The sequence below is a fragment of the Kryptolebias marmoratus genome, linkage group LG4 (genome assembly GCF_001649575.2).
Source record: "Kryptolebias marmoratus isolate JLee-2015 linkage group LG4, ASM164957v2, whole genome shotgun sequence".
NCBI lineage: Eukaryota > Metazoa > Chordata > Actinopteri > Cyprinodontiformes > Rivulidae > Kryptolebias > Kryptolebias marmoratus.
In genome coordinates, this window is record NC_051433.1 from 17853319 (window position 1) to 17865278 (window position 11960).

General features: G+C 42.1%; 1 protein-coding gene across 9 annotated transcripts in view; it reads left to right on the top strand.

The window, feature by feature from the left end:
• The first annotated feature begins 640 nt into the window (after window positions 1-640).
• The window catches only part of acap3b (ArfGAP with coiled-coil, ankyrin repeat and PH domains 3b), a 58688-nt gene continuing 47368 nt past the window's right edge, over window positions 641-11960 (top strand). For all 9 annotated transcript variants that reach the window (XR_005233064.1, XR_005233067.1, XR_005233065.1 and 6 more), the window contains exon 1: window positions 641-845. Coding sequence is in view for 5 of the 9 variants with exons in the window: in XM_037975199.1 (XP_037831127.1) it covers window positions 799-845 (47 nt within the window). In the remaining 4 variants the exon portion in view is untranslated. The remainder of the gene's footprint in view (window positions 846-11960) is intronic.

Genomic DNA, 11960 nt, shown 5'->3' on the forward strand with positions numbered 1-11960 from the left:
GAGAACCTGTCTAACTAATATGTGACAAATCAGACTGCCATAAACAGCCGCAAACCAAGCTCTCTCCCCCTCAAAAATCATTGTAACCAGATACCCTAAAATCTGAGAGATAGGTCAACTGAAAGTGAAGAAAAGACACCCAATGTGACGTCATGACACCACGTTTTTTGCTTAAAGTGATTTTTTATCACGTTTTTAAAATATTTGCGACACAACTATAGGCTATATAATTATTGTAGTTTTAGTAGCTCATTAATGCGTTTACAGTTTCATAATAATGGATTCAAAGGTTTGTCAAACTCTAAGTACTTATTTTCGTGAACGAAAACGCTTTTACTCTTTTATGACTAGTATTGTTGATAAAATGTTATTGTTTTTATTCTTTCCTTCTAGTTAGCTAGGGTGTAGCATTAGCATTAGCTTACAGGTTAATGACAAAGCTCCAATATGACATTTTTTCTACCTTTAAACCATTTGCCTCAGTTTATTTCGCTATTCTTTCCAGTGAAAGTTCGTAAGCAGTGAAGCTGAAACTGGCCGTTTTGAGGCTGGGCTATCTCCCCTCCTGTTAGGGTGTCGGGCGGTGCAGCTACGCCTCTCCGCCTCTCTCGGCAGCGGCGGCGGCAGCGGCGTAGTAAAACCCGCCCGCCGCGCATTTTGTGTCACCGGGAGAAGGGGCGACACACCGCTGCGCGTCAAAGAGCCTACCAGCCACCATCGGCACGGTTCGAGCGACGTACCGCCGCGGGCAATGACATTTGTAGCCTGAAGTGGGAATACACGAGCAAAAACACAAATATGACGGTAGACTTTGAAGAATGTATAAAAGATTCACCCAGATTCAGGTAAGGCTGCTCATCCCAGACAACATCACAGCGGTGCGCAAAAAAATGGCACACCTTCTTTCGTATGAATGTATGCTTCTTTTTTTTTTAATTTCTATTTTAAATAGACGGCAGCAGGCTTTGGCTCGTGATGAATTTGTTGTGGCATCAGCGGTAATAATGAAAGGATGTTTCTGATTTTATTATGTCTGGGGCGCACATGTTAATCAGGAAGATGGCGTTTGGCTGCCCATTTGTCTTTTTTTCGCAATTTTTCTTTCTGGCACTCATTCTCAGGTGTTCAGATTGTTAGATTTTATTTATAATATTTTCATATAACTGTAACACATTTGTTAGAAGATCATCATAACCTGTGTGTTGCTTTTTTTGTTGTTGTTGCAGGTTTATTATTAGCTCAGTTTATAATAGAAGGATGGACACAGTGAGGGTCCATTTTGCCTAAATGTGTTACATTTAATTTTCTGGTAACCTGTCCCCATTGAGACTCTGGGGTGTTGTTCATTGGGGGTGTATGTGTGTGGATGTTGCAGCGGGGTACACACTGTGGCTGTTCAGTCCATGGTGAACGGATGCAGCTGCAAACTGTGGCAGCAGAGGTGGCCATGCTGGCAACAGGGCAGCAGGTGAAGGAGGAGAGCTCCTGTTCTGGGCTCGGATCCAGCCGGTTGGCCGTCTCGTCTACCCTCAGAAAGGACCTCACTCTGTCCACATGCCAGTCTTCACAGCTGGAGATAAAAGCTGAGGAGATCCTGTGGAATAATGGAGGCCAGGGATGAGGGTCTTGTTGCCAGTGTTGTCTGGAACAGGACCACTGCGTACCTCTTGTTTCCCCCGTGTCTGTGCGTTTCTCACCCTTCCCTCTCATTTCTCTATCACACACAATGTGTTCGGTGGGTTAGCGTGAATGCCCCCAGACCGATCGAGCGAGCGGAGGAGGGAGAACATGAAGGAAGTCAGAGAGGCAGACACACAATCTGCTGCTTAAACTCTCACTCCAGCAGTGATGGATGGCTGAGACAAAAGGTCAGGAGCAGAAGGAGAGGCAGCGCTCTTTCATACACTTCCCCTTTTTTTTCTTTTACTCTGCTGCTGAACTTGGCCATCTTCTCACAAAGAGTGTTGTTTGGAAGATTTCCACGAAAGCCAAGCTGGTTCACCGTAACTTAAGAGGGGAAATACCATTATTATCCCCCTCCGCCAAAAAGGGGCGATAATGTTTTTGAACGCGTGTCTATCTGTTGGTAAGATATCGCCTGAACCAGTGGGCAAATTGTAATGAAACTTGCAGAAAGGAATCACTGAGTGTACATCTACAAGTGATCAAATATTGGAGTCAACCCAAATCAAGACGGCCACCACAGCCAACTGACCTTAAAAGGACAAAAAATGGCTGTAACTCAGTTATTTTTCCAAATAATGTGCTAAGATTTGGTGTGGTAGTAGCTGAGACTGATTCCCAACACATACTCTGAGTGCTAACAGATTTCTCAATGTCTTTGTTTAAAATTTCACCTTTAATTATTAGGAGTCAACTCTGTCTCTCTGTTAGCAAAATATCTCATGAACCAGTTGACATTTTTTAATGAAACTTTCAGCAAATAATCATCAGCCGTGCCTCTACAACTGATTAACTTTTGGACTTAACCCTATTCAAGATGGCTGCCACGGCCAACCGATTTTAGAAAACACAAAAATGGCTACAGCTCAGTCAGTTTTGCAGATATTGAACCAAAATTTGGCGTGGTAGGAGCTTAGAGTTTTTCACAACATATATTTTTTGTGTCAAGGTTTCACCAAAACAGCAACAACTCCGTCATTTGTCCACATAAGATAATCGTGGTCTAAAACTCTGGCACAAAAAGCAGTGTGTGATATGCAATCCTTCTGGTAAATGCTGGGCCTTTATCTGTAATAGAGATGCTAAAAAATTATGCCTCCTTCAAAATTATGAGGCTTTACGTTTGTTAAATGATAATACATTGATGCTATCTTGGTTTTGATCATATTGAATTGTTTATTAGATGATTTTAGAACAACACGTCAGTCCGGTTTAGATTCTAGAGCTCAAAGATCATATGAAGAATAGAGCACGGGGCACGGTTTAAGTGCTTCCTGTGAAAAGGACGGTGTGTGTTGCAATCAGATCCCACTTCTACATCAGGTTTGAGTGATGCAGCATGCTCAAAATGCACATTTATTATTATATATATAACTGTAAAAACACTGAAAGTAACACTAATAGCAGTGCAGACAGATACAACAATCCTAAGATCACTGTGGACCATTAAGGGTATCTGATGGTTTTAAGAGCGATAATTATAAAGTGTCCCAGACACTCTGTTCAAAGCATAAACTCTCCCTATTTGTTCCAAAGAGTGGCAGCAGCAGCTCTGCTGTAAGTGTTGTGTGACACAGGCAGCCAGGCAATTAAAGCCAGTTGTTGTAAAAACTTTTCCATTCTATTAGTTTTATTATTATTTGTGACCCAGCTGCCTGCCTCCACCTTCCCCTCCTTTGTTGTGTCACTTTGGACAGACAGGAACTGGTAGAGCAGCAGAGAACCAGTCTTGTCTGTCCTTCGTCTGGCGCAGCTAAAAGAGCCCTCGCTCTGCAGGTCCCAGCTTGTACCGCCGGCGCAGTCGGGTATGCATGACTGGGAGAACATGAAAGAATATTTGATTGTGTTTTCAAGTCAAACATCCCTTTGTTTCCGTCTCCTGGTCTTGTTCTCGGTGGTCACCTGCAGCATTCATTCTTCTAAAACCCTGCTCTGTACTCCCGTGTCCTTGAGGCAAATTGCTTTTTCCCCCCCCCCCGTTTTTCAGATGTTTGCCACTCCCTCCTCAGATTTACTCGGCTCAATGAACACGCCTACGTTTGCGAGACGAGTTCCTCTTTAACATATTATGGTAAATTCTTAACAGTTCGACCAGAACACAACATCATGATGAGCACAGAGTAGGAAGTGAGCGACACAAACACACGACTGGTTAATTGTTTCCCCTCACCGCAGAACAGAACAGAACCCTCACAATGGCAATTATATAAGGTTCTGCTTGATCCTTCCCCATCTTATATAAAGATATTTCATTGACTGAACTATTCATAAGCACATGGGTGGGTGTGAGCCGTTGCCTAGTAACAGTTAGCTAGAGAGCTGGGAGAAAGGAGGACAGGAAATTTAAGAATGAAAGAAGCGAGTGGGTGTCTGTATAAGGAGATCGTTTCAGCGTGATCAGCACTTTTCTTTTCGAAAAACCTTTTTTTTTCGTAGCTTCCAGCTCATCAGAAGGTTTCAGGAGATTATTGGGTCTCTACACAGGTTTGGATATCGACAAAAAAAAAGACAAGCTGATGGACTTGTTCTTTTTATATATGTCTTATTTTTAAACTTAAACTTGAATTCTGTTTAAGGGGAAAAAAACTGCTGCAACACTGGAACCCTGCTGGTAATGATGCTTTATCTGCTGCAAAATGAAAACATTTGTCTTCATGAAAAATTTAAGGTGAAATCCTCTCACTAAGAATAAAGTTAAACACCCGGGAGGAACGGTCCAGTTTGGATGTGATTCAATCCACATTCAGACCAGCGACGGTAAAGGATTTGATTTCCAAGGAGAATGAACACCAGGACATAAGTGGTGACATCACGAGCAGGGTGATAATGTTATCAGGAAGTTGCTGGACACAGGATTCCTCATAGGCACATTAGACGTCATCACCAGCTGTTGACAGTTTGATTGCATGGTGGTAGTTGCTCAGCATGTGGCGCGTTCAATGGCGCAGCAACCCTGTGCTGGATGCATGAGGACACCCACATGCATCGTGATGGTTTCGGTCACCAAAAACAGAACACATCAAGGGAGGACTGTCATTATTTGGCAAGCATTTCAGAACCTCGTGACATCTGCGCCTGCCATCTGGACACAGATATTGGACTTTTTACAGCACCTTGCGCCCTCCTGCATTGTGTCCTGACAACTGGCATCAGCCACACTTGGGCTTCATTGTCCCGTGTCTTGACACACTATCCTGCGTCCCCCATGTCTTACCCCTCCTGAGACAGCATTCCGTACAGTCCTTCAGCAATACAACACCCGTCCACACGCAGCATGCGTGTCTATAGACCGAGGAGCATGACCTGCCCAGTTCTCCGATCCTTCCACAATCAGTCATGTGGGGGGATCAGCTCGGACCTCAGCTCCAACCCAGTGTCGATCTGCCAGATCTCGAGGGCCAACTTGCCACAGGAGAGGATCCAGCAGCTGCGTGACTCTGTATCCAGCCCCGAGGAGGTGCCACACCCTGCAGACATGGGACCAGCAGTATCCCTGTGCTGCTAATTCTCTTATTCATCTGTTCTTGACAGGATTAGAATACAGTCTCGTGACCTTTCAACACGTGCAATTCCATTTAATTTCCACCACTCCATCTGGGTGAATAATGTTTTTTTTTGCCATAGAGCGTAAATCCACTTCTGTTAAGTTTACGTTGTGCATGCTGTTAAAAGAATACTGGGTTTTTTAATAATATAATATTAAACTATGAGGGTTTAAGGACATTCAGTTCACTGAACTGAATATCATTGAACTGGATTTGTAAAAGATTTGAGAGCACAGAGTGGGGAGAAAACAAAAACAGCTTTTTGGCTCCTCCTATGAGATCTCCTGCATTACTTTAATAGCATGTCTCCATTTAATGGCAGATTAAAGTGCCTTTTATTGCTTTAGATGTCTGTCTGGTGCTCTGGTTTTTTTTTACTGTCTGGATATTTATTCCCTACCTGCTTCATCATCATCACCTCTAATCCTCCTCTTACACACATTATCACTTCTCTTGTCTGTTTGAGGAGATGAATTCCTGCTGGTCAGCTGCCTGTGAAATGTGTAAATGTGTAAATGTGCATCCTGTTGCGTTTTGTAATTAGAGACAAGAATGTAGGTTTGCTGCTGCCAAGAATGACCGGCGGGTTTGGAAGCTACCTGTCCATTTGTCTCGCCAAGAAATCGAGAGAGAGAGAGATTCATATTTGTCCTTTTCAGGACTAACACACTCACACACAGCTGTTTTCAGCGTGTGCCAGCAGGCAGAGCTCAGGTTTATTATTCGAAAGGCAAATGGCACGGCGCAGGGGGCGTCTCTGAGAGTACGGCAGCTGAGACAGTGAATGAAAACGCCTAAAAACACTGAAGTATGTTGACACCGATGAACTTTTCGGCTTTCATATTTGCACCAAAAAGACCCCGTCTGGCTGTCTGCTGCTGTTTCTGATGTCTTTGGAGCCATTGTGAACCTTTGAACTTCAACAAAATTAGATCCTGTCTGCAACGCCAGTGGCTTGTCAAAACATTTAGACAGATTCCAAACCACTCGCATGAGGTTGATAATGTCATGATACTCATTTCCCACCACTTTAGCTAATGCACCCATGTCCACAGCAGCCGTGCACCGGCAGCATTAAGGCTGCCTCGCTGCCCTATAGTTACTTTCCTGTAATCGTGCACACATATAGAAGTTCAGATTAAAGCTTATTTTTATTATGCTAATGACGGCAACACCAAATCTGCTAGAGAATATGACTAATCAAAAGGACTGCTACAGGTTTTTTTGCCAAAAACCATAAATTGAGAGCAAATTGCTTGCATTTTTGCTCTGATCTTGAGGATTTACGGTCAGTTTTCGTGTGACAGTATAAAAAGGTCAGACTATATATTAATGCCTGATTTAGTCCCAGAAGATGTGTTTTTTATAAGTTAATGCCTAAAAGTGGATCAAGCAGACTTTTGTGATCAAAGTTCTTTTTAATCTGGACTGTGCATCCGTGACTTAGATTGTTGAGTCCTTTACATAACCGTAAAGGACTCAACAAGCTTTTCTGTGACCTTGCAGATTTTTATCTCTAGCTGTTGAAAGGCAGGCGATAATGTTTTTGCCTGTGTCTACGTGTGTGTGTTAGCAAAATAATCTCATGAACCACTGTTCAGATTTTAATGAAACCTAAGCATTAATCATTGGATGTACATCTACAGCTGATTAACAGATGGAGTCAGTTTTTATAACTCAGTCGACTTTATAGCAATTGAGCTAAAATTTGATGTGGTAGCAGCTCCCAACACATATTCTGAGCTCTAACAGGTCGGGCAAGATCTCTCAATATTGCATGAAACTGAGCACAACTTTTTTTTTTTTCAAGATTTGACCAAAGTAGCTATAAAAAAATCAACTCTCAATGTTAGATGATGTTAAAATAACCCTCTGGGACAACAGGTGTGAGTAATATGCATTCCTTGAAGACATGCAGCTGCAGCTCAGCAGTCCACTTCAGGGTTCCACAGTTTACTTTCTAGCCTAATGGGTGGCGATAATGCGCCTGTCCGTCAGCAGCCTACTGAAAAGACAAGAAGAAAAGAACTTTGAGGTATTTCTCACCAGAAGATCAGTGCAAGTTTTGTGTCTTTGGGATTCCTGAGTGATAAATGTGATTATGCAGTGATTATCCAATTGTGGATAACAGTAAAGCTCCAAGCATTCATGTTGTTTTTCTTCTGCTGCTTGTGGTTTGATTTGCAACTTCTTTTTTTCTTGAGATTTATTGTCGCTGTCAGCGCGCAGTCCACGCTGTCACAAAGTCTGGTTTGCACGTGATCCTTCGCAGAAAGACCTGGCAAAGCAGACGACAAAATTGCAGCACAGAACTTGCAATCAAGCGGACGCGGAACCATGCATTAAACCCAAAACGTATACGGCGCCGTCTAGAATGTTGAATGAGTTGATCTGATTATTTAGAAGATTTTGAATAGCTGAATTAGTTGAAAGTTAGTCGAAAGTAGTGTTATTTAAATCAGTTTCACACCACTCTCTGAAAGGTTAGACTGCAGTGGATTTCTGCGAGCTCAGCTGCAACTTTCACTTTGGAAGCGAGCATTTTTCTGAACTCTTCAACTCCTCTGACCTGCAGGTTTCACAAAACGGCAATGTAGAGGGGGCTGTACCATAAAGCATATTTCCCACCCCCTCACGAGTCACATAAATATTTCAGTTCCTACCGTGTGTGTAAAATAGGAGGCCTTGGTGGAGTGCTTCATCTAAAATAAGTGTGTGATGTCAGGAGCATGAAAAACAGCTACGGTGGGGGGTATAGATTCGGTGTTCTAGGGGGATGGGTCACATAGGCCATTAATTTCTGGTAATTTGTTTTTCCTTTAAACAATGAAAGGACTCGATCTTGTTGTTTTTAAGCATGCGTGAATTAATGCTGGATGAAATTAGCAGGACATAAACTGCGGCTTGTGAACTTCATCTCCTCTCTTAAATCGTCTGTCTGGGCTCGGTTGCCCTCATTCATCTGTCATTAGATTTTACATTTAATGTCACCCGGCGCCATGAAAAGCAGGTGATGATGTAATTGCCTGTGTCTGTGTGTGTGTCTGTCTATTAGCAAAATAACTCTTGAACCAGTAGATGGATTTTAAGGAAACTCTCAGAAAGTAATTATTTGAAGTCCATCTACAACCGATCATCTTTTAAAGTCGACCTGATTTAAGATAGCCGCCACAGCTAATTGAGTTTGTATAACGCAAAAATGGCTACGACTCAGTCAATTTTACAGGTTTTGAGCTTAAATTTGGTATGGTAGTAACTAACACTCATCCACAACACATACTCTGAGTGTTAACTGATCATTCCTATTTTATTTTTTATGTATTTGTCACTGTACACGGTCTAACTGTGAGGTACAACAGGACCAATACAAAATTTTTAAAAATAAACAAACAAGTTCTGTGATTTCTGCTAAGATGTATGCTAATTATGCCCAAACTCTGCCAGTGTGCCGAGCACATATGTAGTATTCATGAACGGACATCCCTGCAGCACATGGACAATCCCCCTGAATCCACAGTGGAGCAGATTTTCTGCAAGTCTGCAACACGTGACGCCAGGGGAAACGCCAGGATGAAATAGGATTATGAGTAACCACACTGATTAAATCAAACAGATAGCCTACACAACCTATTAAAGTTAACACACTATCGGCTTCTCACACCAAGAACCATGAGACAGTTTCCCTCTCAGGATGTTGGATTGTGAAAACGAATTTGACACACTTCACACCAGAGGGTTCCTGTGCTTGTTGGGTTGTTGTTGGACCAGTTTTATTTTTCCATCTGACCTTTAACCTGCCTGAACCTGGATTAAGACCCATCCACATGGAAGTCACAGTCTCAATAGTGTCATGCTGTGCAGGAAGATTGGAGCCATTTAGCAGCTTTTGAAAATAAAAAGCAATCAGAGCATGTCATTTTAATTTACCAGTAACTGTGCACCATACGCTGTATGCTACACCACAACAAGGTAATACTATTCCATAAGTATTTAGGACATTTAATGGTATATGTTAACAGGTGTTAATCGCAGCCCCTTCTCTCTGACATGTGTGCATTGATCATTAATGGGTTTCTTCTAGCTTACTGTAATATATAACCCTAAAATATAACGATTTGCTCCTTGGTTTTGGAAACGGGTTGCTAGTTTCAGACCATTCCGAATTAATTAATTAGCTACTCCTTTGGCTGGAGAACAGGGAAAGTAAAAGCCCAGTCGTATGTGAAACAAGCACTAGTAGATGTTTTATGGTGACTGCAAATGCAGCAATGCACACTTGAAACGCTCCAGCCTTTGCTCTTTAATGTCAGTAGCTCAGCCCAGTAACACACATCAACTCAGGTAATAAATTCAAAATGTCCAAAACAACTTTCAAACGACTTTTTCGACTTTATTTCATGATTTGTTGCAAATGCGAAAGTTGTTGCCCGAGGGCCTGAGTGAAAAAGTAAGGCACAAATTGAACTTTCTCACAGCTCTCTTGTGTTGTTTAATAGTTTATTATAAACAGCGTTTCTGTGCAGTCATTCAGCTGCACTGAGGTCAGCGGATTTAGTGAAAATGTTGCCAAGGCCTGTTGAAACTCAAATCAAAACAGTGAAGTAAATTGGCCTTGTATTGTTTTTGGGCTGTAATCTTTACCCGGACATTATTTTTTTTAGTGAGAAACAGATTTTTTTTTTCCCCCTCCAAGTTTAGCTCTTATTTTTGTTTTGACTGCTTTTGTAGATTTCAAGTCTGTGTGTAATATGTTGAATCCATCTGTGGTGGATAAACTTCAGTGAAGACTGTCACGCGTTTAAACATGCATGGATGAAACCTCAAGACACCCGCATTTGTATGCGTACATAAAGCTGTTAAACACGTGCGGTTTAACTCACATTAAGCATATGGTGCAGCAGAGTGCCATAACGACATATAAGTTCATATCCTGCAGGGGAAAAGGGTCAGCCAGCACAGTTTCTCACACTATAAGTCTTCAAACTCTGATTCAAAAAAGTTCTTTATGAAGTTATTTTTGCAAGAAAAAACACGCTTCTTGGTTTGATTTGGATATCTTTAGACAACTGTCCTATTTTCTTTATATAAAAGAGTTCAAAGATTTGCCACATGTCATCCTGAAATATTTCTTAGTATGTGTGAAAAAACCTATTTTGTGGGGCTGTGTGTGCTTTTTTTATCCATAGGTCACACACACACACACTCATTCTGATGTTGTTTATTCATGTAGAATTTACAGCTAGTCAAGGAATTTCCTGCCTTGGACATTAGTATGTCTCAGTTCAGTTCCCATCCTCGAAAAACAAACATTTAAAGTACAGGTGGACGTTTGTCATTTATTCACAATATAGGAATTATCTTTGTGTTGCCAAGCCCTGCTCGTCTCAAAAAACCCAAAACAACTGGTTTAACCGAGAGTGAGAGAAAAGAGAAAAAGAAAAAGGAAATGTGTGCCGTTGTCTTTCATGTCTCTTAGTCATCTCCTTAAACTTCACCAGTGTCGCACATTTGTCACGTTTGGCTGTACACATTGAGGATTACCAGGATTGTAAAAGTTCTGTTCCTGGCAGAAAATGAGCATAGAGGAAGAAAGATGAGTTGTTTGGAGGACTGAATGAAACCATAAAGACCTGCAAAAGGAGGAGAAAGAGAGTAATGATCTTTAACATTTAATAGTTTATTGTTGTCCTAGTAACCTGCAATGTATTTCATGCATTATTACACTACATGCATCATAAGCTGCATGAAAGAAAACACACATCGCTGGTAATATTTTACAAAAAACTATCAAAGACCAAGGTGGAGCCCTGCAGGAGACTTGGACAGCTGCCTTGTTGAATCCAACTCGGACACAGCTTCCTTTTAGTGACAAATGAAAACGTTATGTGAATGTTATCTGGCTCACAGCATGCAAAGAGGGAAAAGAGATGGTGTGTTTGTGTGTGCACGAGCTGACTCTCGCTCTTTCACATCTGGGACCCACCTATAAGCATCTGGTTCAGATTTGACCCAACTTTCTCCGCTTTTGTTTTAGCTGTGGCTCTCTCGCTTTTTATTAGCGGTGCTTTTCCTCTGCATGTTAAGCTGCTCTTGTCATCTTCAACGTGCTGTTTGTCCTTCCTGTTTACTCATGCCTTTCTCAGCCTTTTTCGCTCCGTCTCCTCCTCCACCCACGTTCCTTGTTGCCTTCAGCAGTATGCGATGCCACATGGAGGAGGCAAAGCTGTTTCGCGTCAGAATTTTTGGACCACTGACATTAACTTCCAGGCTGTTGTTTACTGGCATTTATTTCCTGCTTCATCTTCTCAAATCTTCAGTAACCCCAGCTTCAGTGTATTGAGACCTTCATCACTGATGGTTTCCTCGCAGGTCCTTCACACAGGCTCACTCAGTGTTTGGCAGCCCACCAACACCGATCCTCACCGAATCCAGACACCCCTGCAGCGCTGAAAGTATAGTTGACAAGCCTACGGTATGTTCTGCGAAGACACATGAGAGGAGACGGGAACACCGACTGCTCTCATAGAAGCTGTTGGATTTGGTTTCACATTCCTCCTCTGTACATTATTCTGGCTGCATCCGTGACTTAGATCTCTGTGGAATTCTGTGCAACCAAATGAAAACATTCCCATCTGCTGTGTCAGCAGTCCCACACTTTCTTGGATCCATCTGTCCCACCCCCTCAAAGTAAATCACACATGCATCCATTCAAAAAAGAAAAAAAAAGAAAGA